Consider the following 24,879-nt stretch of genomic DNA (forward strand, 5'->3'; position numbering starts at 1 on the left):
GGCACAGCTTTTAACGTCTGTTGTACTGGCTGCAGAATTAACATCTTATTTCATACTACGTTATATTTCAGCAGAGCAAAGTAAACCAGATATTCTTGTATTTGCCTTCTTGTGCTTGTGAGTTTGGGCTTTCTGCTTCTGAAAAAATATCAAACACGCACAAAATGTATGTTCTTCTATTGGGGTGAGGCACCACGACCTTTGTTATTGCTGGTAATATGTGGTGGGTGACTTGGATATGTCTTTATTTCAGCAGACTACATCTGATGAGACTTTGCCTGTCAACAACAACAATCTTAATTTGATCAGGTGAGTTTTTCAGGTTATTGAACGGATATTAGTGATTTTTACAGTAAAAAATGTAATGACGGAAAATATATAATAACCATAAAGGGTTTCTCCAGGGAATTTTTTTTCTACTTACTTGTTCCAGGGACTTTTAGATTCTGTGCCTATGGGTTCAGGCTGGATCTAACCCTGGGTCATGTCATTGTAACCAGCAACTGGTTGCTCCACCTTATTGTTTGTCTATTGACTATATTCCCCTGACAACCCTTATGAGGGTATATATGGAGTCTGTCACCAGGGAAGTAAACACACTGTAAAGTTACCTTAGGGTCACCTGAATGTAATGCTATGGCTTTTTTTTTTTTTTTAATTCGGGCCTCCGTTGCAAAGATATGTTGATTATGCAGCCTGGAGCACTGAGGTGGTCTCCGGTATTCCACGCTTCTCCCGTGCCCTGCATTATGATTGGCCACCTTGCTGCGGCTGATGACAGGGACATGGTCACACCATCACTTGCAGTAACATCGTATGCAGAAAAACACTCCGGCTGAAGTGAGTGTGCTTCATTCTCCAAGCTGCACTCAGTGCCAAAGAGGGCCTCTTGGTGTTTTTCCCCAATGTCCTTGTAACGTTAGTCTGTTGCCGCCATCTGCTGAAAAGCACTTTTCTTTCATACGGAAATGACTTGTTTCAAATTTGGAGTCAAAGGATCCATCCATAGTTTATTGGCAAGGTGATGAGAATCCAAAAAGAGGGGCCAGTCAGGGACATGAAGAGATTGACTTCTGTCCCCTTGACTCCAAGCAAGTCATTTTCATATTGAATAAAAGTATTTTTATGTTATGTGCATTATATGTTGGGAAGTCCAATAAAAAAAAAGCTTACTATCAAGTGACCCTACTAGAAAAGAGAGAGCTTCATAAAAGTGGAAATGATACAAGCCCTCCTACTTGTCTAAGTGGGAGGCCGAACTGAACATGACCTTTTCCAAATCACAGCGCTCTAGGATACTCAAATTTGCCGACCAGAGCTCTGTAGCGAGTAAATACCATTAAGTGGGGTACAAACTTCTAACCTGATGGTACCACGTCCCGTCTAAATTGCACAAATTCTTCCCATCCTTCTCTCCGAGGATTTGGCGCTATGAGACGGAGGAGAGGACGCTACTGCATGTCTTCTGGGAGGGCGCTGGGCTGCGAAATTTATGGGAGGGAATCCATTGAGTGATATGTAAAGTTTTCCAGGTTAGCTCTCCTTGCACACCGGTTTTCTTCCTACCCCATCTCCTGGGCTACTCCCTCCATACTTACCGTAAATCCTCTTTACACCGCTAGAGCATGCATTCCTGCGCTCTGGAAGTCACAGAGTGCACCTTCATCCATTGGATTCATAGGGTGGAGGAACTCCAGGGAATGGAGGAGCTTACCCCGTCTCTTTAGGACATGCATGGGGCTGTCATTGATGGCTGGATGCCTTGGATCTTCTTTCAGGGTACTTAGGATTTTAGAGATCTGGTGAATTGAATTGCATCTGATGGGTCCCGTTTCCCTGGAATGGTTGCTGGGGTTCCTGGTTTCTAGCCTACCCGAACTCTCCCCCCCCCCTATTTATGTCCTCCTTACTTTCCTTTTCTTTCATTTTCTTCCTTAGTCATATTATGGTTATTGTGCCTTGGCTCTACAGTTCTGCTTTGCTGTGCCGCATTGTATCTGTTCTCAGTTTTTTGAGATCTTTGTTTTTGGCCTTTGTTCTTTGGGGCGTCTTTTGTATCGTGTGCTTCTTTGTTTTTATTGTTATAAATAAAGAATTTATTTAAAAAAAAATGGAAATGACTTCATTATCCATGATCGCTGGTTGCCTTGCCCTGTTGGATGTTTTTTTTTTTCATAATTCTTAAACTATTGGTTAACTTTGCTAATTGTTCTTTTTTTGGTACTTGTAGTAACGTAGAAGAGGAAACCACAGTAGTACCAGATCTTCACCACTCGGTCTTTCCTGTTCCTTGTGTTTCATATTCTATAACTGATCAGGATTTTATCCCGTACTTTTCTACATCAATTGCCCATGCATTAAAACAGAAGCAGCATCTCGAGGGGTTGATGGAAACCAGGGATACCCCAAGAGCTGATTCCAGAAGTTGTGAGCCGGGGGATGGCTATTTTGAAATGGGACTCTCTGAGAGAGACCAGAATTTCTCCAATGGGCCTCTGTTACAGGATGCTGATGTCAGCATTATACGGGTACTCTGGAGCTTCACATTCCATTTACAAGGAGACTGTTGCATTAAACAATTCTCTTCATGTCTTGTGTTAACTGATACGTTACTTGCCATGTTCGAGGTGCACAATGACCACATTCAGCAACATCTTTTCCATCCTTCCTCATTGAAACTAGTTGGCTATTATGACTATGGAGATGTCACTGAAATGACTTTCCTTATACCAGAAGGCTGCCTGGCATTGAGTGTGAGGAATGGAGAAGAATTTATCTTTATTCTTAAAGATGCCCAAAATTTGGAGGAGTTTTCTTCTTGTGTACAGTCACGGTGCTCACAAAAATGTACCACTTTGCCCAATCTCTCTTCTGCAGCACATGAGCCTGGAGTCCAAGGGTTCTTCCAACATCTTATTGAAGAACATCAGATTCATTTAGCAGAATGTGAAGTGAAAGGATATTTCCCAGTTTGTCTATTTCATTTTGAGGAGGACCTTTCAAGACGAGGCTCAGATGTTTGCGTTCAGTCTCTCAGTTGCACGAAACATGGTAATTCTGAACAAAACGGGGATAAGTCAAGTCCAGTTTGGCTTTTTCTCACACCACAAGATATGGTCATTATCAGGTTTGATTTCCATATGATGTGTCGAGGGAAAAGTATGGCTGACTGTTCACACAATGCTTTCAGACTCAGCAGGGTTCCTATTGCCTCTGTAATGGTTCATCACACTCAGCGGTGTACTGACAGTAAGCAGTCTCTTCGGGACAGTCATATACTGCAGATAATATTGGATGACTTTGCTGTTATGGCTTTCTTTGTGTTACCTGATGACAAATGGAACTTCTTATCACTCTATAAGTTATTGAGGAGTTCAGTTCATGAGGTTAAAAGCATAGTTGTTTCAAAGGCTTTAAGCACCGGGAAGACCACTGAGCATATCCTGGAAAACCAAACCCAACTGCAACCTCAAAGGTAACACCTTAATTTATATCTTTGTACGGTGGGATCTTATTATTGGACTAAAATGGGGGGAAAAGCTATTTATTATAAATAAGTTTGTCCATTTGTTGAAGAGTAAATTGGAATTAGGCTAGGGCTACGTTGCATCTTTGCACACAATTTTCATCATACGACCAAAGATTACCTGGTTCACCCTGAGATTTATGTTCACTTATGTTGGCGATTGGCGTCACATTGCAACCCCCTAGTGTGCCACAATCACCACATCTAGTCGTAAACATGTCAAGTAATCTTCAACTTGAAGTCGCAGTCAGGACACACTTGGCATCGCAGTGCAACTCCATTCACTTTTGTTAGTGAAGGAGTCAACAGGTGACCCGGTGATCTTTGGTTGTGTGATGGGAGTCTCATCTAAAGTCGTGGTGTAACCCTAGCCTATAAGAAGCAAAACGATGAAAACAATACTTGCCTCTTTAATTCCTCAAAGCCCACCAATTATGCTTCAATGGTCCCCACTTGTCTTTGTTTATTAGCTGTGCAATATCCAAGATGTGACTGCTGCAACAAACTACCAAAGCATGGGGTTTTCGGAGCTGATATGCTGATAACTTATCCTTAGGATAAAGAGTATTCAGATATGCATGTCACTCCACCTGGTATTCAGTGCCCATGTAGGGTTCTACCCCTTTCATGCAAAGTAAAAGAGAACTTGGCACTTAGAAGATTATCGTGCCAAAGGTTTTTTCATTTATTACAAAATTTCGTAATCCAAGACAGTAGTAACGTTTCTGTTGCTAACTGCAACCTTCATCAGACAGATTGCAGAAGGAGCAAGGAATATTTTTTTCCTTTAGCAGAAGTCATCAATATCTGGTCATGGGGTCCAACGTCTGGAATCCCCACAGATCAGCTGGCGGAAGAGGATGCGGCACTCTTCCTAATGTAGGTGTTACATGGTCCCATTCCAGTGAAGCACAAGCTACTGTCCTTGGTCTGCACTTTAGCGACTGCTGCCTCTTCAGACGGCCAGGGTGTCGTACCCCTACTAAGGATAGGTCTTCAATTAAAAAGTCCTGGAAAACCCCTTTAAATGCTTGACCCCTACAGCCCTATCACACTAAGGTTATACACCTCTGTCCTGAACTTTAAGGTTGGGGCATTTCTGTACCACCTAAGCCAATGACTACTGAATGGTTCAGGTTGTCTCCTAACATTTACAACCGAACAGAAACGCATGATTGTTTTTCTGCTGCTGGTTTTGTGTGATTTTTAGATTGTGTATATAGTGAGCGCAGCAGGCAGTGAGAAGTTCTAGACTGTCGGATAGTGAACAGAAGGGAAATTACTGACTAATCATATGGATCTGCGACTAACTGATCTGTACTTTGCTTTTGTTTCCAGCATTCCTAAACCTCAGATGACACTTCCAACGTTATACCCTTCGGAAAGTTTATTTCTAAAATTGTCTGAAGAAAATCAGATTCCATTCCATTTGATGACCTCTACAGCATTTCGTTTTATTTCTGCCCTCGGTGGGAGAAGCATTGTGGAGTTCTTCCATAGCAGCATCTCTGAGGTAACAAACATTGGCTGCTCATACTGCATACTTGGTAGTGAATGGTGATGTGCAGCTTGTTATGTAGTGTATGTACATGCCAGCTACTGAAGCCAAATGCTCCAAAATATATAAAGCGTAACTAATATATAAATACATTTTGGCTCCTTTCTGTGAAATCCTAAATTTCTTTCTTATTTCCCTTCCCTATTGGGACTGAATATTACTGTGTACCGAGTACAGGTGGGGAAAATGTAGAGAAAATGAGGGGAGGGTCACTTCAACCAGTTATATCTCCAGCGTTATAAAATGTACAAACGGTCTCGGGTATCACAGGTCGGGATTAGGATATTTATGTGCAAAATTTAGGGTTGCAAAATGAAGATGGCCTCCTAAGTCCACCAGTGGTGTAAACTAAAAACCAATTGAAAGCAACAATATCTTCCATAAGTTGTCCTTTATTAATCCCTGTATGTATCTTTGGTTCTTTGACCACTTACAGAGGCTGCTGTCTCTTCCTGCCATTTTGTGTACATTGCACTAATGTCTGCACTGATGTTATTTTTACAGGTTGACAATGAGGAGTTACGATATCTCATGTGGTCCTCGGTCACATTATATCGATTACCGGATACAGAAATGACGTCTTGTGTTTTATTGTCAACAAAAGCCATATATTTTGTGCTGGACAACACTTTTAAAAGTGTGAATGGAAATCCACAGGGTAAGTGCTCAATAAATCGAGGTCTTAAAGAGGACCTGTCACCAAGCCTAAAATACTAAATACCGTACATCGTTTGATTCTCGCTGTCAGTTCGGTGTTTTTATTTTTAAATCCGTCCACTCATTCAAAAGATATGGCCCTGGAAGATTATATATACACCAGCCTTTATTCTCCAAGTGGGCGGAAACCTTTTTTTTTTTTTTTTTTGTGTTCCCACCCACATGGAGAATTGGAGCTAGTTTACATACAACCTTCTTTTGAATGGGTGGATGGCTTTTAAAAAGGAAAACACTAACTTATTGATAGGACCAGCAAGAAGCAAATGATGTATAATACAGGCAGGTTAAGGTTAACATATGAATATAAAACATGTGAAAGGGAAGCTGTCACATTGAACATGCAGTCCTGTCTGCCAGAGGAGCTGACAGATGGATATGTAGTTTTGTGTGAAAAAAATCAAGATAGCTTGTGAATTATCATTTGCAATCCCTGCTCTTTCTATGCCTAGAAGCCATTTGAAGGTCCTAAAAAGGAATTAGCGAACTGATTCAGCACAAATTAAGTTTGAAACAAATTGACTATTCATTTTTGATTCTGCCCATCATGCATCATTGTAAACCAGTTAATGGCAGCGGTAATCTTTCTGCTTTGGATCATGTGGCCAGAGTTACTGTCATTCATTCTACTAATATTATAAATGTGAAAGTTTGGATGTTTGTTACTCAATCACGCAAAAACCGCTGAGCGGATTTGAATGAGATTTGGCACATAGATAGTTCGATTAAAACATAGGCAACTTTTTTTTTTTTTTTTTTTTTTTTTAAATGTACTTTTTTTTTTTCATTTAAGTATGTCTTTGTAGAATGGGAGGAAATCCACGCAAACATGGGGAGAACATACAAACTCCTTGCAGATGTTGTTCCTGGCAGGTTTGAGCCCAGTACTCCAGCGTTGCAAGGCTGCAATTACTAACCACTGAGCCACCTTGTTGCCCCAAAACATAGGCTACTTTTTATCTTAGTAAATGAAATGGCTTCACGACTGTTATGAATTTATATTCACATACTATATTAAACTGCTCTTGCAGCAGCTTATCTCAGGTTCTGATAACATCAAGTCTGTTATCTCTCTATGTAAACACTCAGCTAACCCTCGTCCATTCTGTACATGCATTTGCATATTATCTGATCTGCTGCAGGCAACATGCTGCCACACTGGATGGAAAAACACCTTTAATCCAAATTGGCAATTTGCCAATTTTAAAACATGGCGGGAAAAAGAAAATTTAATTTTTTGCAAAATTCTAAAACAACGACAGCTATGAACCTTGCCAGAAGTCAACAGAGTTCTCAAGCGGAGCTGAGGGGGATCATCGGCGCTAACAACAAGCTCATTATATGGTGTCCCAGCGAGCTGCTGAGATGCCAGAACAATCATGAGCACAGCGTTAGGAATGAGTTCAGCAAGCTTTTTAACCCATTGATTTTAGTGTGTTACGCGCGATAAATGGAACCCATTGAAGTCAATGGGATTCTGTTTTGCAGCGCTGATTCTTACGCGAGTTATCATGCCAGAATCAGCGCTGCGTTACTCCGTGTGAATGCCCCCTTAGGTAGACCAGCCAGTGGCAGCTGTAAGCTTGCTGTTTTAGATCATGTGGTCCAGGTAACGCTCAGTCATAGTACCATGTATACAAAATACTCCAATAGTAACTCTCAATCATTGATCTATTTTTAATGACCAAGACTAATCCAGCTCACCTGATCTAAACCATAAAATGACAGCTGTAAGCTGATATTCTGAATCTACTGCAGTCATTGGCTGGTTTACATTAGGATCCTCTCGTTTATTGAAGGTAGGTCAGTGACCAAGAGTAACTCAACCACATGATCGAAACCAGCCAATGACAGACTTAAGTTAATTCCTGGTTATTGGAAGTAGGTCATTGACTGAGACTATTATACCGCATGTCCAAAAAAAAAGGCCAATTTTTGGGGGGCCAAATCAAATCTGATGCCCGATTGGAGCGAAACATACCTAAAATGAATTTTTTATCTCATCTGAATGCTCCTATCTAGTCGTTATCAGTGATTGATAGGTATCTGTGTGTGCACACTCACCAAGTCATGATTGCTAGTCATTGAAGCTGTCCACATAGACATAGAATGAGCAGAGATTCCAATCTGTCAGTAAGTTACACGTTATATGGATTCTTTCCCACAGGTCCTCCGGCTGGACTGCACTGTCATGCTGACGGCTTAACTTTAGGCTCAGTAGATAAAGGTTTTTGCTTTTATTTCTCGGTCTTCTGCTGAATAATAGGAATTACAACTGACCTGTCACCATTTTTGATGACATTGGGTATTTGCAATTGACGTATGAAGGTGTCATTGATATCATGGCTACAATGGTCCTTTTTTCTTGGTTGTTTTCTTCTTTTCTAGATAACAGCATCCAACTCCGATCAGACTCATCAGACATGTTTCACTATTGCTATTGCATTGCAATTGCATTCAGTAACCTGCAGTCTGTGAACATTGGACTCTTTGATCAATTCTTTAGAATAACTGGTAAGATCTTTCTTTTGTGGCTAGGTTTTTCATACTATGTATGGCTAATGCTAGAAATCTATTATTCTATAGATATGCATGTATTTAGTTACATAGTGAAGTGAGGTGTTGTCACCTCTTGTGAGTTTTGGCCTCATTTGATGTGAACTGGGCCTTAAAGGGGTATTCCCGTGACGCTTGTTCACTAACCTGCAGGCTGTTGTGCTCTCTTCACTTCCTGCTTTTCTCGGCACATAGGTGGGCAGGGTTTCACTTGCACGGGATTGGTTGTAAATGAATTACCACAGTGTGAAGCGGATGTAGCAGAGCTGGATTTGAGTCAGTTTGCATTACATACAGAGGTAACGGAGTCCCTATCTCAGCTCTTATGAGCCAAATTCAATTAAACCGACTGATAAGAGCTCAGAAATCAGAGAGCACTCACCTCCCCTATCTGTGTCATTTAAGTAGCGGAGCTTCTCAAACAACTCAGAGCTGCTCCCAGCCCCTCCCTTCCCCCCTGAGAGCAGGCAGCTACATCACTTGACAAATGAGCAGATAATCCCAAGGGCCATAGAAACGGAGTGTAAACAATGAAGTGAATAAATTAAGATAGTGGTCAAACAAAGAAGTTTTTATAAAGCAGTGCATTTAGGAAAAGTCTTAAATCCAAATAAACTAGCAGTATAGATAGGATCCTTGTGATGGGACAACCCCTTTAATTGCAAATGTAATTTTGACCCTTGGTTTTGCTGCCAGGTTCTTCTCCAGATCATGTTGTAACATGTCTGACCAGGGACAGCTACACAACACATACGTTCATACAACACCTAATGTCTGCATTGTCCTTGCTGGAACGAACCCCGTCTCCTGAACCAGTTGAGAAAGACTTCTATTCAGAATTTGGGAAGAAGAAAACAGGTAAGAAGCACAAGACTTTTAGTTAAAAAGATTACACTTGTCATAAAGTTTGGACATCTGGAGGAGCTGTCAGTGCAGGCACCTTCCCCTGCAATATCACTGCAAATATCAATATCTGGGATCATCGTGGATCACCTGTTTGGAGAGGTGTGTAGAGCCCATGTGATGCCACATTCTTTGGTTTTATGTCCTTTTCAGAGCTCGGTCCCATTCCAGTAATTGGGCTGAGCTGCAATACCAAGCAAAGCTTCTTTACAAATGCATGATATGTACTAAACAGCTTATCAGCCATAAATAGACCTTGGTGTCAGACCCCTACCAGTCATTATTTGAAGACCTAGTCTACGGAAAGGTCATCAATTAATAAGCTCGGGGGGGAAAAAACCCCTTAAACTTCATTGTCTGATATCATTTATAAGGATAAAGGTGATGTAATAGAACACTAATAATAAATGATATTTCCTTCTGGAGAAACAGATTCATACAGTACCTTAAAGTAGAGCTGTTTTTTCTTTAAGCTGCCTCTATCTATCCATATACGTGGATGTGTGATGCTGTTAGTTCAGGCAAGGATGGGACTGGTTCTCTCACAATTATACTTGGCCACAAGATAGGGGATAAATGTCATACTGTCAGAATCTGCAGAGAACAGGAGAAATCTGACTCAGAATGTCCCCCAAAATAATCTGTGTAAATGGAACGGTGGTGCTCCATTCACTTCTATGGGTCTGATGAAGATTGCGGCAATCTTCCATGTTATAACAAGGGAATAGTGGATGTTTCACTGCAAGATGACAGTCTGGGAAAGCCGGGTGATTTATTTCCTACTGAAACGTGCATCTTTCTAGGTTCTAGTATGTGCCTTAACCAGGAAGACCGGCTTAAACAACCACTGACGTTCTAGTCCGGCTTTGTGTGTAAGTCAGGAAGTATTGTCAAGGAGAAAATAAGTCTTCAAAAACAGGAAAAGTGAAGAATGCCGACCACTCATGGTATTCCAAATAAAGCCCTTACTATGTCCGCTGAGGGGGAAACATATGTCTTATTAGAAACAGGATTCACTTTCAATTCCAGTGACTATTTAGGCTCTTTTAAGTCTGCAGTGTGTGTGTTAACTCTGTATCAGAGCTCTGGAAGAACGGAATATTGAATGAAAAAATGACACGTTCTACTGATGAAGGATTTCACAGAAAAGAGCCAAAAATCAGTAATGAAGTATATGATAACATTTAATTTCAGAAATGCTGACCAAAAAAAAATAAATTAATTTTACATACTCTGTAAAGGAAGTCTGTTTTTTTTGAGCAACAAGGATGATACCGTTGCTCCAGAAAGGTAAGCAGTAATGATCCAAAGAGAACATTTGCATATTGCAAAAACTGTGGTTCTGGTGATCCTAAACTGGGTTAATATGCTAGGTTACCAGACTCGCTCCAAAGGGGTTGTCCAGTTCCAGACCAAAATTGAGAGACAAGTATTATTGTTTGTATAATGAAAAACTGTACAATTTTCCAATATGCTTTCTTTATCAATTCCTCACACTTTTCTAAATCTCTGCTTGTTGTCATTCATTCTGTTACTTCTAGTGGATAAAAATCAATCCATGGTCATGTGATGAACACAAGTGCACAGCTGGTTATAGTCACACACAGTAATCGGATATCTGCCTGGTAACGAGTCATGCACCTGTATGTATATCACATGACCATGTATATCACAAGTGCACAGACTGTATATCACATGACCATGGACTCTATATCACGTGACCGTATTCAGAATTTCATCCACTAGAGGTAATCAGAATGAATGACAGCAAGCAGAGATCTAGAATACCATGAGGAATTGATACACAAAGTGTATTGAAAAATTGTGCAACTTGTCGTTATACAAACAATTCTATTTGTTTCTTAATATTGGTCTGAAATTAGACAACCTCTTTAACCAGTTCCAGATCGCCCATAGAGTATATATGTCCAGGTGGTTTCTTTCTTATTCTGTACCCATACGTCCTTGCAGTTTTGTGCAGCTGCAGAACTGGGAAGCCAACTGTAACTGCAGCTAGAGCTCCTCTAGAGAAGGCAGGGATGGTTTATTACTGTCCCTGCCTTCCTGATCGCTTTGTACACGGCTATAGGAGCTGCCATGTGGCGACTCCCCTCTAACCCGGCGATCACATGATCCATCAGGGCTCTGGGACTGTTAGAGTTTCTGAGTTCTAGAGGACCCAGAGCAGCTCATCCCTTGCTGTATGCTACGTTCCTCCTGCAATGTATCAGCCCCAGTTGCAGGTAAAATCACCTCCCTCTACCGCCCAAAAAATTACTGTTAAAATGGGCCTATTATGACCTTATGGGGACACCATGTAATAAATACATAGAAAAGTAAAAATTAAAATAAATACATATGCCAATATGACACCCACATCACAGGTTCTAGTCTAACCCCCAATGACAAAATACCAAATAAAAATGACTGTAATAGAGAGGGAAAGCTTTTGTACAAATTTTCTTAGTAGCACTTTGTGGTTTGGCTCCACCTGAATGGAGCAATGCTGCAGGTTCTTGTACAGCACGCAAACTGTGCCACTGTGAAGGATATTCCATTATTTAGTGATCATTGTGGTCCATTTACCAAGATCCTAACCAATTTTGATATTAAAGAAGTCAGATGGCATACATTTTAGATGGTTATCAGCCGAGCACTCTCTTATCTGTCCCCATGCTTGACCATGCTTGCATGTGTTTTCAGTAGACAGAGTGGATAAGCGTCCGTCAGGTTCCTCTGGCCGTGGTTTATCTTTTCTGACAACAGCATGATCAGACAAGTTGAAATCCAACTTCCCAATTCTTCACTTGTCCCCTAACTGGTTCAACCAACATTATGTAGAAGTTAACACTGTATCCCCGTCATTCTCCATATTAGAAAATGTGATCTCCTAGTAATAAACCACTACTTTCTGTAACAGGAATACCGTGGATTATCAAATGGTCAGCAATCTGTAAAATTTACTTACAACAGGGAATTTTCAGGAATGTAGACCAAAATAAAATGTTAACACAAACTGTAAATTCTATTACTTGTTTTACACGTCATACTGCAGTTCATAAAGAAGGATTGTTAGATGTCAGATTACAGGAATTTGTCTGCACCATTTGGAATAGGAATTACCACTTATTATCCAATTCTCAATTATGCCAAAGCCTGCAGTGCAAACCAGTATTTCGTCATAGCGTCCCCCTGCTACTTGGACACCTTGTGCCTATTAACACGGCTTGCTTTGTTTCCCAGACTCTTGTTTTCCTGAAAGCAGAAGCTCATATCCTGTTTATAACTTTGTATATGAGCTAAGCTTACTGTGAAGTTATCACCAACCATAGTGTTGTCTGACAGTCATGTAGGATATCTGAAACCTACATATTCCTTCATATCCCGTATAGCACATTATTATTATGTTATAAGCGTAGATGTTAGTCCCCCTAATGCTTTCCCTATCAGTAGCTGAGTTACCTTGCACGAATTTCGCTTATTTCCTTGTTCCTGTATTGATTAAAACCAGATAGTTTTTATTTTCTGATTGTAGTTTTTTTTTTATTCTATTTTCTGTACATGATTACATACATACATTCTGTACATGTATTACATACATTATGTGAAGTTTCAGTCCAAAATATAAAACCTTAATTATACAGCTAATAAATAATCTAAATGATATAAAATAACTATAAAGCAGAATGTCCAAAAGAGAGAGGTCTAATAGCATCACTAATACCTGCTATTACTTTATGTTCCGACTCCCGGGGACCCCCACTGATCGTGATATTGAAGGGGCTGTAAAGCTGGTTTACCACTGAATCCCCTTTACTGTGATTCCTTCCACATCCAAGTGGCTGCGGAATCGCTGTGCTGGGAATTACAGAAGGGGACATTGCACTAAGCCAGCATTGTGTTCCCCTCTCATCTTTGTTGAGGGCTCCAAAGATTGTACCCTGCTGGTCTTTAAAATGATGGCATATCCCAGTGATACGCCCACACCTTAGGAGATGGAATTAACCTTTTCACTGCCAAGCACGTAGCTCTACGTCCTCCCAAGGTGGCACCTCAGTAGCGGAGGACGTAGCTACTACATCCTCCCTACTAATGCTGATATCTCTGGACTGCATCAACATATTTTGATGCTTTAAAATGCATTTTAAAGAGGAGAATCTCGTCTTTAAAATGATATCTTGATGATAGAACTTTACAGTTTTGGAGCGATTTGGCTATTTGGCATTGAGATCCAACTACAGATCTCAATTCCTGACAGCGTTTCAACAGTGAATTGCTCCAAAACTATAAGATGTATCATCAAGTTCTTGGAAACATGTTAAAGATGAGTCTCCTCTTTAAAATGCATTTTGAAACATCAAGATAGGTTGATGCAGTCCAAAGATATAGGGTTCTAAAATGTCCCCCCCCCTCCTGTCTAAGCAAGCAATTTACAAACTGTAACAGGAAAGGAAGGAGGGCACGAGCAGCCCAGCAGCATGAACAGAGACAGAGCAACAATCTGACTCTGTGCATAACTTGTATGCGATACCAGGAGGGGGGTGGCAGGGACTCTTCTGTCCCTATTAACCCTTCTACTGCCAATCAGGGAGCATACTATACTTTTGCTGTCTGATTGTCACGTACAGGTATAATATCATTCCCCCCTGAGCTTTACTAGTGGGGTATTCTTATGTAATACCCTCTAAACATAACCAGGAAGTTTATTGGCGCTTACGTTTTATTGGCCAGATGTTTACCATTGTCCAGGTCGCAGCGCCAAAAAAAAAGTCGCACCAAACACTTACACAACATATACACAAAGTCATGAATAAAGTTTACATTTCACCCAATCCCTGTCCTGTCCATACCTGAGCGTTCTACAGTAAAATACGTCTCTAGTGATGTCCGTTAAACACTATAATAATAATAGTAATAACGATTATCACTAGAGATGAACGTATACATTGCTAAAATTTTTATAGGGGGATGGAAAATAAAAATTTTATGTAAAATCCTATTTAATTTGCACGCACAAAATGGGATGGCGCATTTCTGCGATTTTGGCGATTCTTTAACACCCGCCCCTGTAAATATACATGTGTGGTATGTATGAACTCCTCATATCTTGCAATTTTTTGGAAAGTACATTATGTTTGCAGAAAGGGATTGCTTGAGCCGCACTTTAGTAGCAAATTTGAATTTTTGTACAATTTTTGCTTGCAATCTCTGTTTGCTGCAACGTTGCATGAAAGTGGTTGTATATATGAAATATTAAGTTGTGTTTTTATATACGGTATGCTGTGTAATCTGAAAAAAGTTAGATTTTGGTATCACAGTCACAGTTTGGTAGGTGCAGTATAGCTTTTTAACATATTAGTGAACAACAGCAAAATCCTGCTTGTCTTCTGTATTCGTGTTTTTGGGAGTCCGAGCTCTTGTTGTAGTTGATGTTTGCGGTACATATAGTATATATACACATTGTATACACCATAAGCTATTATTTTAAATGTATTTTGTATATGAATCTGAGTTTGAACATGAGTTTTAGGTGCAAATATGTGTTTTAGCGCATTTTTTCAAAAAATTATTTGTGTTTGTCACAAAATTGCATGAAGGTGGATGTGGCTATCGATGACCCATTAAGACATTTGTAATCTTCAGGTTGTCTACTTTCAAAAAATATATAAAGTTTAGGGGTTCACTTACTTTTTATGGTGTGTAATCCCTACATTTTATAGGATGATACTTTTTTAACATTTCCGGCTTCAAAGCAGATTTTTGCTTCTTCCAGTTCTAGCGATTTTCTGAAGACGTGTGCATGCGGATGTAGGCCATAGTGATATGTATGAACTCTGCACATGTTGAACTCTTATTTTTAGGAGGTTTGGTGCATTTAATTTTTTGTTTGGTTTCCGCTTTTAGCAACTAATATACATTTATTTGCATTTTTTCATAAAACATTCACTTTAAATCAAAATTGCACGAAGGTGCCTGTTCGTATACAGTACCAAGTGGCATTCTGACAATGCTGCAGGTGTGTACTTTAAGAAAATATATAGGTATGGGAGGGTTGGATGCTTTTTTAATGTTGCAATTTAGGTTTGATTTGTCCGTCTCAAAACTGTGAAAATTGCTCTGGCTACTGGAGGTGCAAAATTTCCAGAGACCCTTGGCAGTGAAAGGGTTAAATTGCATATTTGTGCCTAATCACATATCGGGACTCCACTTTTTCCCCACGTGAGACTTGCTATGTAAAACTATGTATTTTTTCTTTTATTTTTAGGAAGAATGGAAAATTATGAATTAATCCATTCCAGCAGAGTGAAATTCATATATCCAAATGAAGAGGAAATTGGAGACCTCACCTACATAGTGACGGAACAGAATGACACTTCTGGGATATTACCATCTTTGAATATTTTGCTTTACGTTCTAGCATTTCACGTGAATTCTGCACAAGAACCTGAACATGAAGCTTTGCTGCAACCAAGAACCCTCATCCTCACAAGCTCAGACCTGTTTTTGTTCAATGAAGATTACATTAGTTACCCACTCCCCGACTTCGCCAAAGAACCCCCGAAGAAAGATAAGTATCAGCTAATGGATGGGAGGCGTATAAGGGATTTAGACCGCGTTTTAATGGGTTATCAAACTTACCCCCAAACTTTGACATTTGTCTTTGACGACTCCAGCAACCAGGACCTGATGCATAGCTTATCTATGGACCATTTTGGAGAATCATTAAGCCCATCTGATATTGAGAAATCATGTGCCAGAGATAGGGAGGTCCAGTGGTACATCTTTATACCCAGTGCCGACTGCCGTGAGAAGCTCATCTCACTACTTGCACGCCAGTGGGAAATACTCTGTGGTAGGGAATTACCTTTGGAGTTGACCGGATAAGATACATGTTACCGTACATATAATGAAACCAAATGGCGTTTCTGCTGCTTTGCCATGCACATATATATTGACATTGACAGCATCTGTAGCACCCGCTTGAGCAAACACTAGGAAAACAGAGGACCTGTTACTTATCCTGACTTGTCTACTTTAGTAAATACTAGAGATGAGGGAATAGTATTCGATCGATTGGTCGATGTGTTAACCCCTTGTTGTTCGGCCGCTTACACGCATACCTATGGCGGGAGGTATTCGATCGTATACTACTCGCTCATCTCTAGTAAATACCTATATTCCCCCATGAAAAGACAGTTCTGGATACTACTGCAGTTCCTCTGTTATTCCTCCTGGAAATGTATAAGTGAATGAATACTGGTTGTTACCAGTTAGAGATGTGTCTCTACATAGTCTGACACTATCCAGTACCAGACTGTATAGGGGTACAACCCTTTCACAAGGAGAATGGTAACAACCAGTTATCAGTAAATTCATACATTTCTATTAGAAATAACAGAAGAACAGCACAATGCAACGTTATAAGGAAAGAGGCTTTAGAATTGTTATTTCATGGGGAACTGTTTACCAGGTGTATCAGGAGAGGTAGCAGGTCCTCTTTAAGTGTCCTGATATCAGATCTGACAGTCCGCCAAGAATAGGAGGGTTTAGGGAGATAACAGGAATGATACGGTATGTATGTAGAAAATAGTTTTGCCCGATTGTTTTGCCAAAGCAGTAAAGACCTAGAATCTGTAGTGAATCTTTTTCTCGTACCTACATGGAGTGATTGACATCTTCTCTTGTATGAGTTTAGATATATGTAGAGCTGTCAGTCACTCAGACTTGAGTCTCCTATCAGTTCTTTAAGCAGAAGGGTTATCTCAGGACAGATGTGCTTGGCGTATAACATAGAAATGCCATCAATGTCCGCTTGCCCGGAGTTTTGAGTGCTGTGGCCCAGTGAAAGAAGGCAATTCTTTGGTGACCACTAGTGTTGAGCGAGTAGTATTCGATCAAATACCTCGCCATCATAGGAATGCGTGTAATTGGCCGAACACCAAGGGGTTAAACACATCGAATATTCAAAGCGTTTAGCCTCTTGGTGTTCGGCCACTTACACGCATTGCTATGCCAGGAGGTATTCGATCGAATACTACTCGCTCAACACTAGTGACCACCAGTTTTAGTCGGTGGATTCAGCCATGCAGCTCCCCATATCTCAGCTTCCAGGACATGTCAGTGTACACATTAGGAGCAGAATACAGAGTTTTAGTATTTACCTGACCTTTTTCTTAAAACTCGCAGATCAGTAAGCTATAACTACACTTAATATGGGCTTCACCTTTTGTTCCTTCACTATTATTTAGTTTTTGCTGTACATGTGCATGCTAATAATGACTATTTTTCTGTATGTGTATTGTATTATATTGTATGTAACCCTTATTCAGCAAATGTATTGTATTTTGCACAAAGCTTCCAGCGGAGCCAGCTCACATTTGTATGTTTCACTCTTGTAATATGTATTATAAATATTGTATGTAATATGGTATTTGCTGCTGTGAATTCTCCAAACCAAGCTTCTCTCTGTAAGTACATTACACGTACTGGGGTCATGTACAAAGAGTCATGGTAGGAAATGTATATCAATAATGGTCATAAATCTGCATAACCTATTTGTTACATTCACTTTCTATTATCCTGATACTTAACATAAAGTGTGGCAAATGCATAAAGCAGTGTCAGAAATGAACAACTTTTTTATTCATATGTCACATGGCTGTGATGTCTTAGCATAGGGACAAAACCTGAGGGCCACACACAGTCCTTGATGCCTTTCTGTGTCCCTGAGTAAGAGGTGCAGGTGTAAAACACATTGCTAGAGCATTAAAGGGGTTGTCTATGAATTTTTAATTTATGACCTATCCTTAAGCTGTGCAAGACCACTTCCATTGCCGTTCTATCTGAAACAGTTGGCTCTGTGCCCTGTATAGTGGTTAGACGCCCGCACTGTAGCTCAATTCCTTTTTAATTCATTGGGAGCTGAGTTGTAGTGACCGTGTGTAGCCACAATACTGATTTCAACTCCATGCAGTATAGTATAGACAACGGACGTGGCCCCATATATCCTAAAGATAGGCCATAAATTAAAATTCCTGAAATCTGATGTTGCTGTGTAGCAAACACGTGCCTTGTTTATTTGTAGCATTCTTCACATGTACAAAGTAGATGTAAATGAATTAGAACGTCAAGGATGTGTACCAGGTTTGTAATATACATACATTTATATCGATCTATATATTGGATGTGTCCTTCCTTCCTTCCTTCCTTCCCTTTTTTTCTTGTGTTCCAAGATGAGTGGTATGAGATCACCAGCTCTGCAAAACAACACGATTTTGCATGTCTATTGGTAGTTGCTTATGCTGTGTTTTTATACAAGCACACAGTGGTTATGATGGACACTGTGGCTTAGTAAAGAAGCTTTCCCATCTAAGCAAGCTATCCCATTTCATAGTTTACGATATATAGCAGATAAGTGGGTGCCGACAGCTCATACCCCCGCTGATCAGGAGAATGGGGGGGGGGGGGGGGGACGATTGTCATTTTCCATTCATTTAATGAGGGATCTGAAGATGACCGAAGTAGTGTTCGGCTACCTCCGGAACTCCTATTGAAAAGTATAGATCGGATGTTATGAGATTGTATTGAATTTGTTTCATGAGCAATTGGAATTCTTAGCAAAATCCATAGATTGGTTATAGTGGGCAATTCTGTACATTAACATTTTATTTCTGCCCCCTATAAGCAGTGCATTAGCACACGGACCAAAAAAAAGGTGTGCACCTGTATTCCTAAATTTAGTCACCCACTTTAGATACATTAGATACATGTTGGGACCTATTTAATGCTCGTGGAGATAGACAGGGTTTCTGAAAACTACATAGCACAATGACCAGGAATTACAAACAATAGTCCTAACACTATCTCATATTGAAACGCCGAGATGGGAATAGACCTTAAAACACTATCCAATTTTCCATCTGTCCTCCTTACATATAAAGGGGTTTATGGAGCGTAAAATCTGAATGGTCAAAGAAGCAGCAATGCAAAGGTGATGTCACTGGTAAACTGCAGAAACCACTAGGGAGAGCCTATCATATGCTCTGTGTGGTTTGGGGTTTTTTAATCTAAAGGGGTTATCCACTTTCTAATATCCATGGACTACCTTTAGTCTATGGTGAGTGAGTGGCATGGCTTCTGGCATATTAACATTACTGGGATCCTCGCTATACTGGAACAGATCTAATATTGATGGTCTATCCTAAGGACAGGCCACCAATATTATAAAGCAGAGAACCCCTTTAATGTATAAACATACTGTAAGTTCCCTCTAGAACAATTGAGTTGCAACCACTGTAAAGATAATAATCCACACAGCATGTTGACTCTAAAAAGATCTGAAGACATTTTACATGCATCTCCCAATATCTGCTTTTTTAATAGGATATAACCAGTCCAGATTAACCCACCTCAGTCCAGCATTTCTGTATGAGAAGATATTTATATATGTATTTATGTAAGTATTAGCAATTCACTACCAAAGCTATCAACCTCCTATATGGGGCTAAACAATCGGGCTCTCCTCTCATGCTTCTTTCAACTGACGCTGAGAAAGCCTTCGACAGGGTCAACTGGCGGTTCATGGAAGAGACCCTGTTACATATTGGTCTTGGAAATCGCATGATGAGTTGGATCATGGCTCTATACTCTCTCCCTACAGCGATGGTTAGGGTGAACGGTTTATTGTCCCAGTCCTTCCCTATCCGAAATGGCACTAGGCAAGGATGCCCCCTCTCGCCTCTCATTTTCGTCCTGACTCTTGAACCCTTCCTCCGCCAGGTTCGAGCCAACCCGAACATCTCAGGCGCTGCTCATTCTTCCTGTTTATACAAAGTGGCGGCTTATGCAGACGACTTGCTATTTTTTCTCTCCTCCCCTCATGTTTCTCTTCCAGCTCTGATGTCTGCCTTTCAGGTTTACTCGACCCTTTCGAATTTTAAAATCAACTTTTCGAAGTCGGAAGCCCTTAATGTGACCCTTTCCTCCTCGGCGGCCACCTCCTTGAGTCAATCTTTCCCTTTTCACTGGGCCCCCACTTCTCTCAAATATTTGGGGGTTTATCTTACTCCGGACCCGAAAGATCTCTTTCGTTTCAACTTCCCCCCACTTCTGGCGTCTATCAGGGCTGATTGTACTCGATGGTCCGCTGGAGCCTTTACTTGGTTCGGGAGATGCGCGATTTTTAAAATGAACATTCTCCCTCGTCTTCTCTACTTGATGCAGGCGCTTCCCATTCACATCCCTCTGTCTTTTCTTAGATCCCTTACTTCCATCCAACTGAAGTTCATCTGGTCGGGCAGACCCGCCCGAGTGAGCAAGGCTTTTCTCTTTCGTCCCAAGAGTTGCGGTGGTTTATCGCTTCCGGACCTGAAGTCCTATTACTTGGCTACCCACCTGACTCGTGTCGTGGACTGGTGTAGGCATGCTGTTTCTAAACCTTGGGTCTACATCGAACAGGCATTCTCTCCGATCCCTTTGCAGGTTGCCCCATGGTTGGACTCCTCCTCATTGTCATCTCTCTTTTCTCACCCTACCCTTGGTCCCACGCTTCGGATTTGCTCCAGGGGCCTTGTTCGCTCCACTCTCCTCCCTAAGGATTCCGCTCTTTTCCCAGTGCTGGGCAATCCTGCCTTTCCACCTGGAATGTTTGACCGAGTTTTTCGTAATTGGCGCCGTCATGGGATTTTCCGTGCCTGTCACTTCCAGGACGCTGGGGGATGGACTACACTTCTGAATTCCCAGGCTCCTCCTGAGCTGCCCCCTTTGGATGCTTGGCGGAGGATGCAACTTCGTCGCTTTTTACATTCTCTCCCTGCTCCTGCAGAGTTCCGCGTCGAACCTACCCCCTTGGAGAAGATTTGTGTTGGTGCTGGCCCCCTTCGCCACTCCCTCTCGCTCACTTACCGGATCCTGGTTGAACCTCCGGAGGACTTTGTTCCGCCGTTCTTGTTGAAATGGGAATCTGACTTATCCCTTTCCCTCTCTCAGGAGCAGCGTAGGCGCATTTTTCGTCTTTCTCATACTGCTTCCATCAGCTCTCGCCACCAGGAGGCCAGCTACAAAATCTTGTCCCGATGGTATAGGGTTCCTACAAGACTCCATGCTATGTTTCCTCAGGTCTCCCCATTATGTTGGCGCTGTGGCGACGAGGAAGGCACGCTGATACACATTTTTTGGTCCTGTCCTGCCCTTTCGTCCTTCTGGGAGGGGGTCAAGCGGATAACCCTCCAGCTTACTGAAACTTCTCACCATTTGGGCCCTGCCCTGTTCCTCCTTAATCATTGTGAGTCTTCTGTAAAGGTCTTTAAGCGTTCCCTACTTAGATTCCTGATCCTCGCTGCCCGGGCTTGTATCCCCCTTTTTTGGAAACGAGTGGATCCTCCTCCTCTCTCCCTCTGGATTTCGAAGGTCAACGAGATAATGCGCATGGAAAATCTCACGTCTTTCCTGCATGGCACGACTGAGGCGTACATCAAAACCTGGTTCTACTGGTTCAGGTTTCAACAGTCTGCAGAGTACCGGACGCTCCTGGGCTCTGACCCCTCCTCTGATTGATACTCTTGTTGTTCGTCTCAGGTATTTGACCAGTGGTTGCTCCCGAGCCCTTCCCAACTGGCTGTGGTATGGATGACCTGACGAGCGCTCTCACTGGTTTCCTGACTGCTCACACTCACCCCTACCTACCCTTTCACCCCCCACATTTAGTCCTCTCCCCCACTCATCTGTCCCACTAACCCCTCCCTCCTCCCCCCCCCCCCCTTTTTCCTTTTTCTTTTTTTTCTATGTTGCTTTCTTTGTCTTTAATTTTTTTTTTTTTTTTTTTTTATTCTTCTATGATTGTATTTTGTGTTGCACTGTGTGCTTTTTCTGTTCGCAGGGCGGGTGTTCGCCTTGTAACTTGTAATTGTTTTTTCTTTTCTTATTGTTTAAAAAAAATTTCAATAAAAAATTTGAGTTATAAAAAAAAAAAGTATTAGCAATTCACCCATCACATTGTCAGGTCTTACTTGCTGGTTAATACTTAGATCTATTTCTATCTGCAGAAAAATACTATAACAATATTCTCATCATGAACTTTTATATCCTGTTTCCACTTACTTTACATTGTATGTACTGCTGGCATTATTATTGTAATACAAAATCAGAATATGATCCAGCTGAAATATAGGAAGGAATTATTTCCAGTGGATATCCTGGATTATATATTGATGACCTGTAAGTGATCGGTAGGGTTCAGACACCTGGGACTCCACGGATCAGCTCAGCCCATTTTCCTATCTGTTCTATACTATCCAGTGGTCGCTCTATGGCGGAGTCCCCTACTCTAGTCTCTTGTTTGCATGTGACCTCGCCAGCCTATCAATGATCATACCATAACAGTCATGGGCTATACTACTGGCACTGTGGCTCAGGTAAGGCGGCCATGATGCCAGTAATATGACTACTATAGCCACTAACCAGGTGCAATGGTCACATACCATCCCTTGTAAACAGAGATTGGGACTTGAGTACTGAGCTTTTTTTTTTTTAATAGCATTTACTTTAACTTTTTTTTTTCTTTTAAACTTGGATAACCCTGATCTGAACAGAGCCTAACACAGAGCTTTACTTTATTTCAAGCTGTTTTTGCCAATTTCTTGAATATGGAAAGAAAACTGCAGCACTAATATTCAAGATTCTAGCACAAGATATATATATATATATGGTAGATAAGAGAAGATGAACCAATGTTGTTGTGTTTCAGGCACTATTAAATATTCCTGTTTTTCCATGTTCTAAAAGTGCAATTTCAGAATAAACTTTTTTCAATGTTTGTCGACTCTGTCTCTTTATGGCTTTTATATGTGTTATAATCCTTTTCCCTCCTTCTGACTGTATCTGTCGGACCTGTAAATATGGAAGCAAGTATCTGTAAGGCTAAGTTCACATCTACGCTACTGCGCATGCTCCAGTGCCAACTCACAATGTTCTCTGCGGAAAAATGGTGCTGGAGCGTGCACAGTAGCGCGCTGGAGGGAGCACATGCGCATGATTTCAATAGAAACTGGCGACAATGGAGACTGTGAATAAGCACAAGGAGGGCTTATTGGTTGTGGGCATCCAGAAGGTATGACGCAAGGGGGTACACAGAACGCCCACTGTTCACCTATGAGCTGATTTGCATATAGATTTCCATGGTAATTAACAAAAACGGGGGGAGTGGGTCTTTGTAAAAACGATTAGCAGCTCCTAAATAGCCTTTTTAAAGGCTATTCAGGCATATCTTCAGCTAAAAACACAAAAATCTAGTGATAGAGCCCCCTTTAAAACTTCAGAAGCTTTCCCAAATGGAAACCCATCTGGTGGTAATACATTTTTTTTAAATTAAATTATTTGGTGAATTAATTCAGGTTGTCCATTGCTTTATAGGTTGAAGGCATCTATGTAAAGTAAAAGCTCTACATTTTCATATGGGCAGTTTTTAATTAACATTTTTAATTATTTCCACTAAAAGTGACAGGTCAGGTCTTTTCCAATATTTTACTATCTTTGTATGTAGTATTACTTTTCAATGATCATAGGAAAATATATCTAGGCCTGAAAACATGAAAAGCTGTCTTTCATATGACACCAAAAGCACTGTTCTATGTTTTAGAATGGTTTAAAGGGATCCTATCTTTCAAACACTTTTTTTCTGAGTAACGCGTCAGAATAGCCTTAAAGGGATTCTACCACTAAAGTAAAAAATTTTCTAATGACCACGTCGGAATAGCCTTAAGAAAGGCTATTCGTCTCCTACCTTTAGATGTGGTGTCCGCCGCGCCGTTCCGTAAAATACCGGTTTTAACCGGTATGCAAATGAGCTCTCCGCAGCAATGAGGGCGGGCTCCAGCGCTAAAACGCTGGTGAGCAGCAACTCCGCCTCTTCTGCCATTTTTGGGTGGCCGCTCTTGCAGTTCAATACAGGAGCAGCCGGTGGCCATTTTTGGGTGGCCGCAGTATGCTCCTGTATTGAACTACAAGAGCTCTTGTAGTTCAATACAGGAGCCTACTGTGCAGGCGTCGGAAGTTGGACCGCATCAGAAGACAGAAGAGGCAGAGTTGCTGCTCAAGAAGGAGGCGGCGCTGGAAACAGCTCTTGGGCAGCAATGTTTCAGCGCTGGGGCCCGCCCTCATTGCAGCAGAGAGCTCATTTGCATACCGATTAAAACCGGTATTTCTACGGAACGGAGACCACATCTAAAGGTAGGAGATGAATAGCCTTTCTTAAGGCTATTCCGATGTGGTCATTAGAAAAAATGTTAGTTTAGTGGTAGAATCCCTTTAAGAAAGGCTATTTTTCTCCTACCTTTCATTGTATTCTCCACACTGCCATTCCGTAGGAATCCCGGTTTTTGTCGGTATGCAAAGGAGTTCTCTCACAGCACTGGGGGCGTCACCAATGCTGCCAGAGAACTCTCTCCTGTGCATGCCCACAGACCATAAGAAAATGGCTGCTTACACAGTATTGTAAGCAGCCATTTTCTCATGGCCTGTAGGCATGCGCAGTCTGCTCTGCCCAAGGCCTAGAAGTCTGAAACCTGTGCTGGAAGAAAAGGACGCCGCTGACGAAGATGGAGGCGGTGCTGGAGAGAGTTCTCTG

General features: G+C 41.3%; 1 protein-coding gene across 6 annotated transcripts in view; it reads left to right on the plus strand.

Annotated features, from left to right (window-relative positions):
* Nucleotides 1–17,185, plus strand: part of NISCH (nischarin) — a 58,699-nt gene extending 41,514 nt beyond the window's left edge. Inside the window, exons 15-21 of one of the 6 annotated variants that reach the window (XM_075286792.1) lie at nucleotides 254–309; nucleotides 2,231–3,475; nucleotides 4,865–5,039; nucleotides 5,589–5,742; nucleotides 8,187–8,312; nucleotides 9,051–9,212; nucleotides 15,523–17,185. In XM_075286792.1, coding sequence (XP_075142893.1) covers nucleotides 254–309; nucleotides 2,231–3,475; nucleotides 4,865–5,039; nucleotides 5,589–5,742; nucleotides 8,187–8,312; nucleotides 9,051–9,212; nucleotides 15,523–16,142 — 2,538 coding nt within the window. In that variant the 3' untranslated portion in view covers nucleotides 16,143–17,185. Of the gene's footprint in view, nucleotides 1–253; nucleotides 311–2,230; nucleotides 3,476–4,864; nucleotides 5,040–5,588; nucleotides 5,743–8,186; nucleotides 8,313–9,050; nucleotides 9,213–15,522 lie in introns of those variants that run through there. The other 5 variants (XM_075286793.1, XM_075286795.1, XM_075286796.1 and 2 more) reach the window with 5 other exon arrangements.
* Nucleotides 17,186–24,879: the final 7,694 nt, after the last annotated feature.

Source organism: Leptodactylus fuscus, chromosome 9 (assembly GCF_031893055.1).
Source record: "Leptodactylus fuscus isolate aLepFus1 chromosome 9, aLepFus1.hap2, whole genome shotgun sequence".
Taxonomy (NCBI): domain Eukaryota; kingdom Metazoa; phylum Chordata; class Amphibia; order Anura; family Leptodactylidae; genus Leptodactylus; species Leptodactylus fuscus.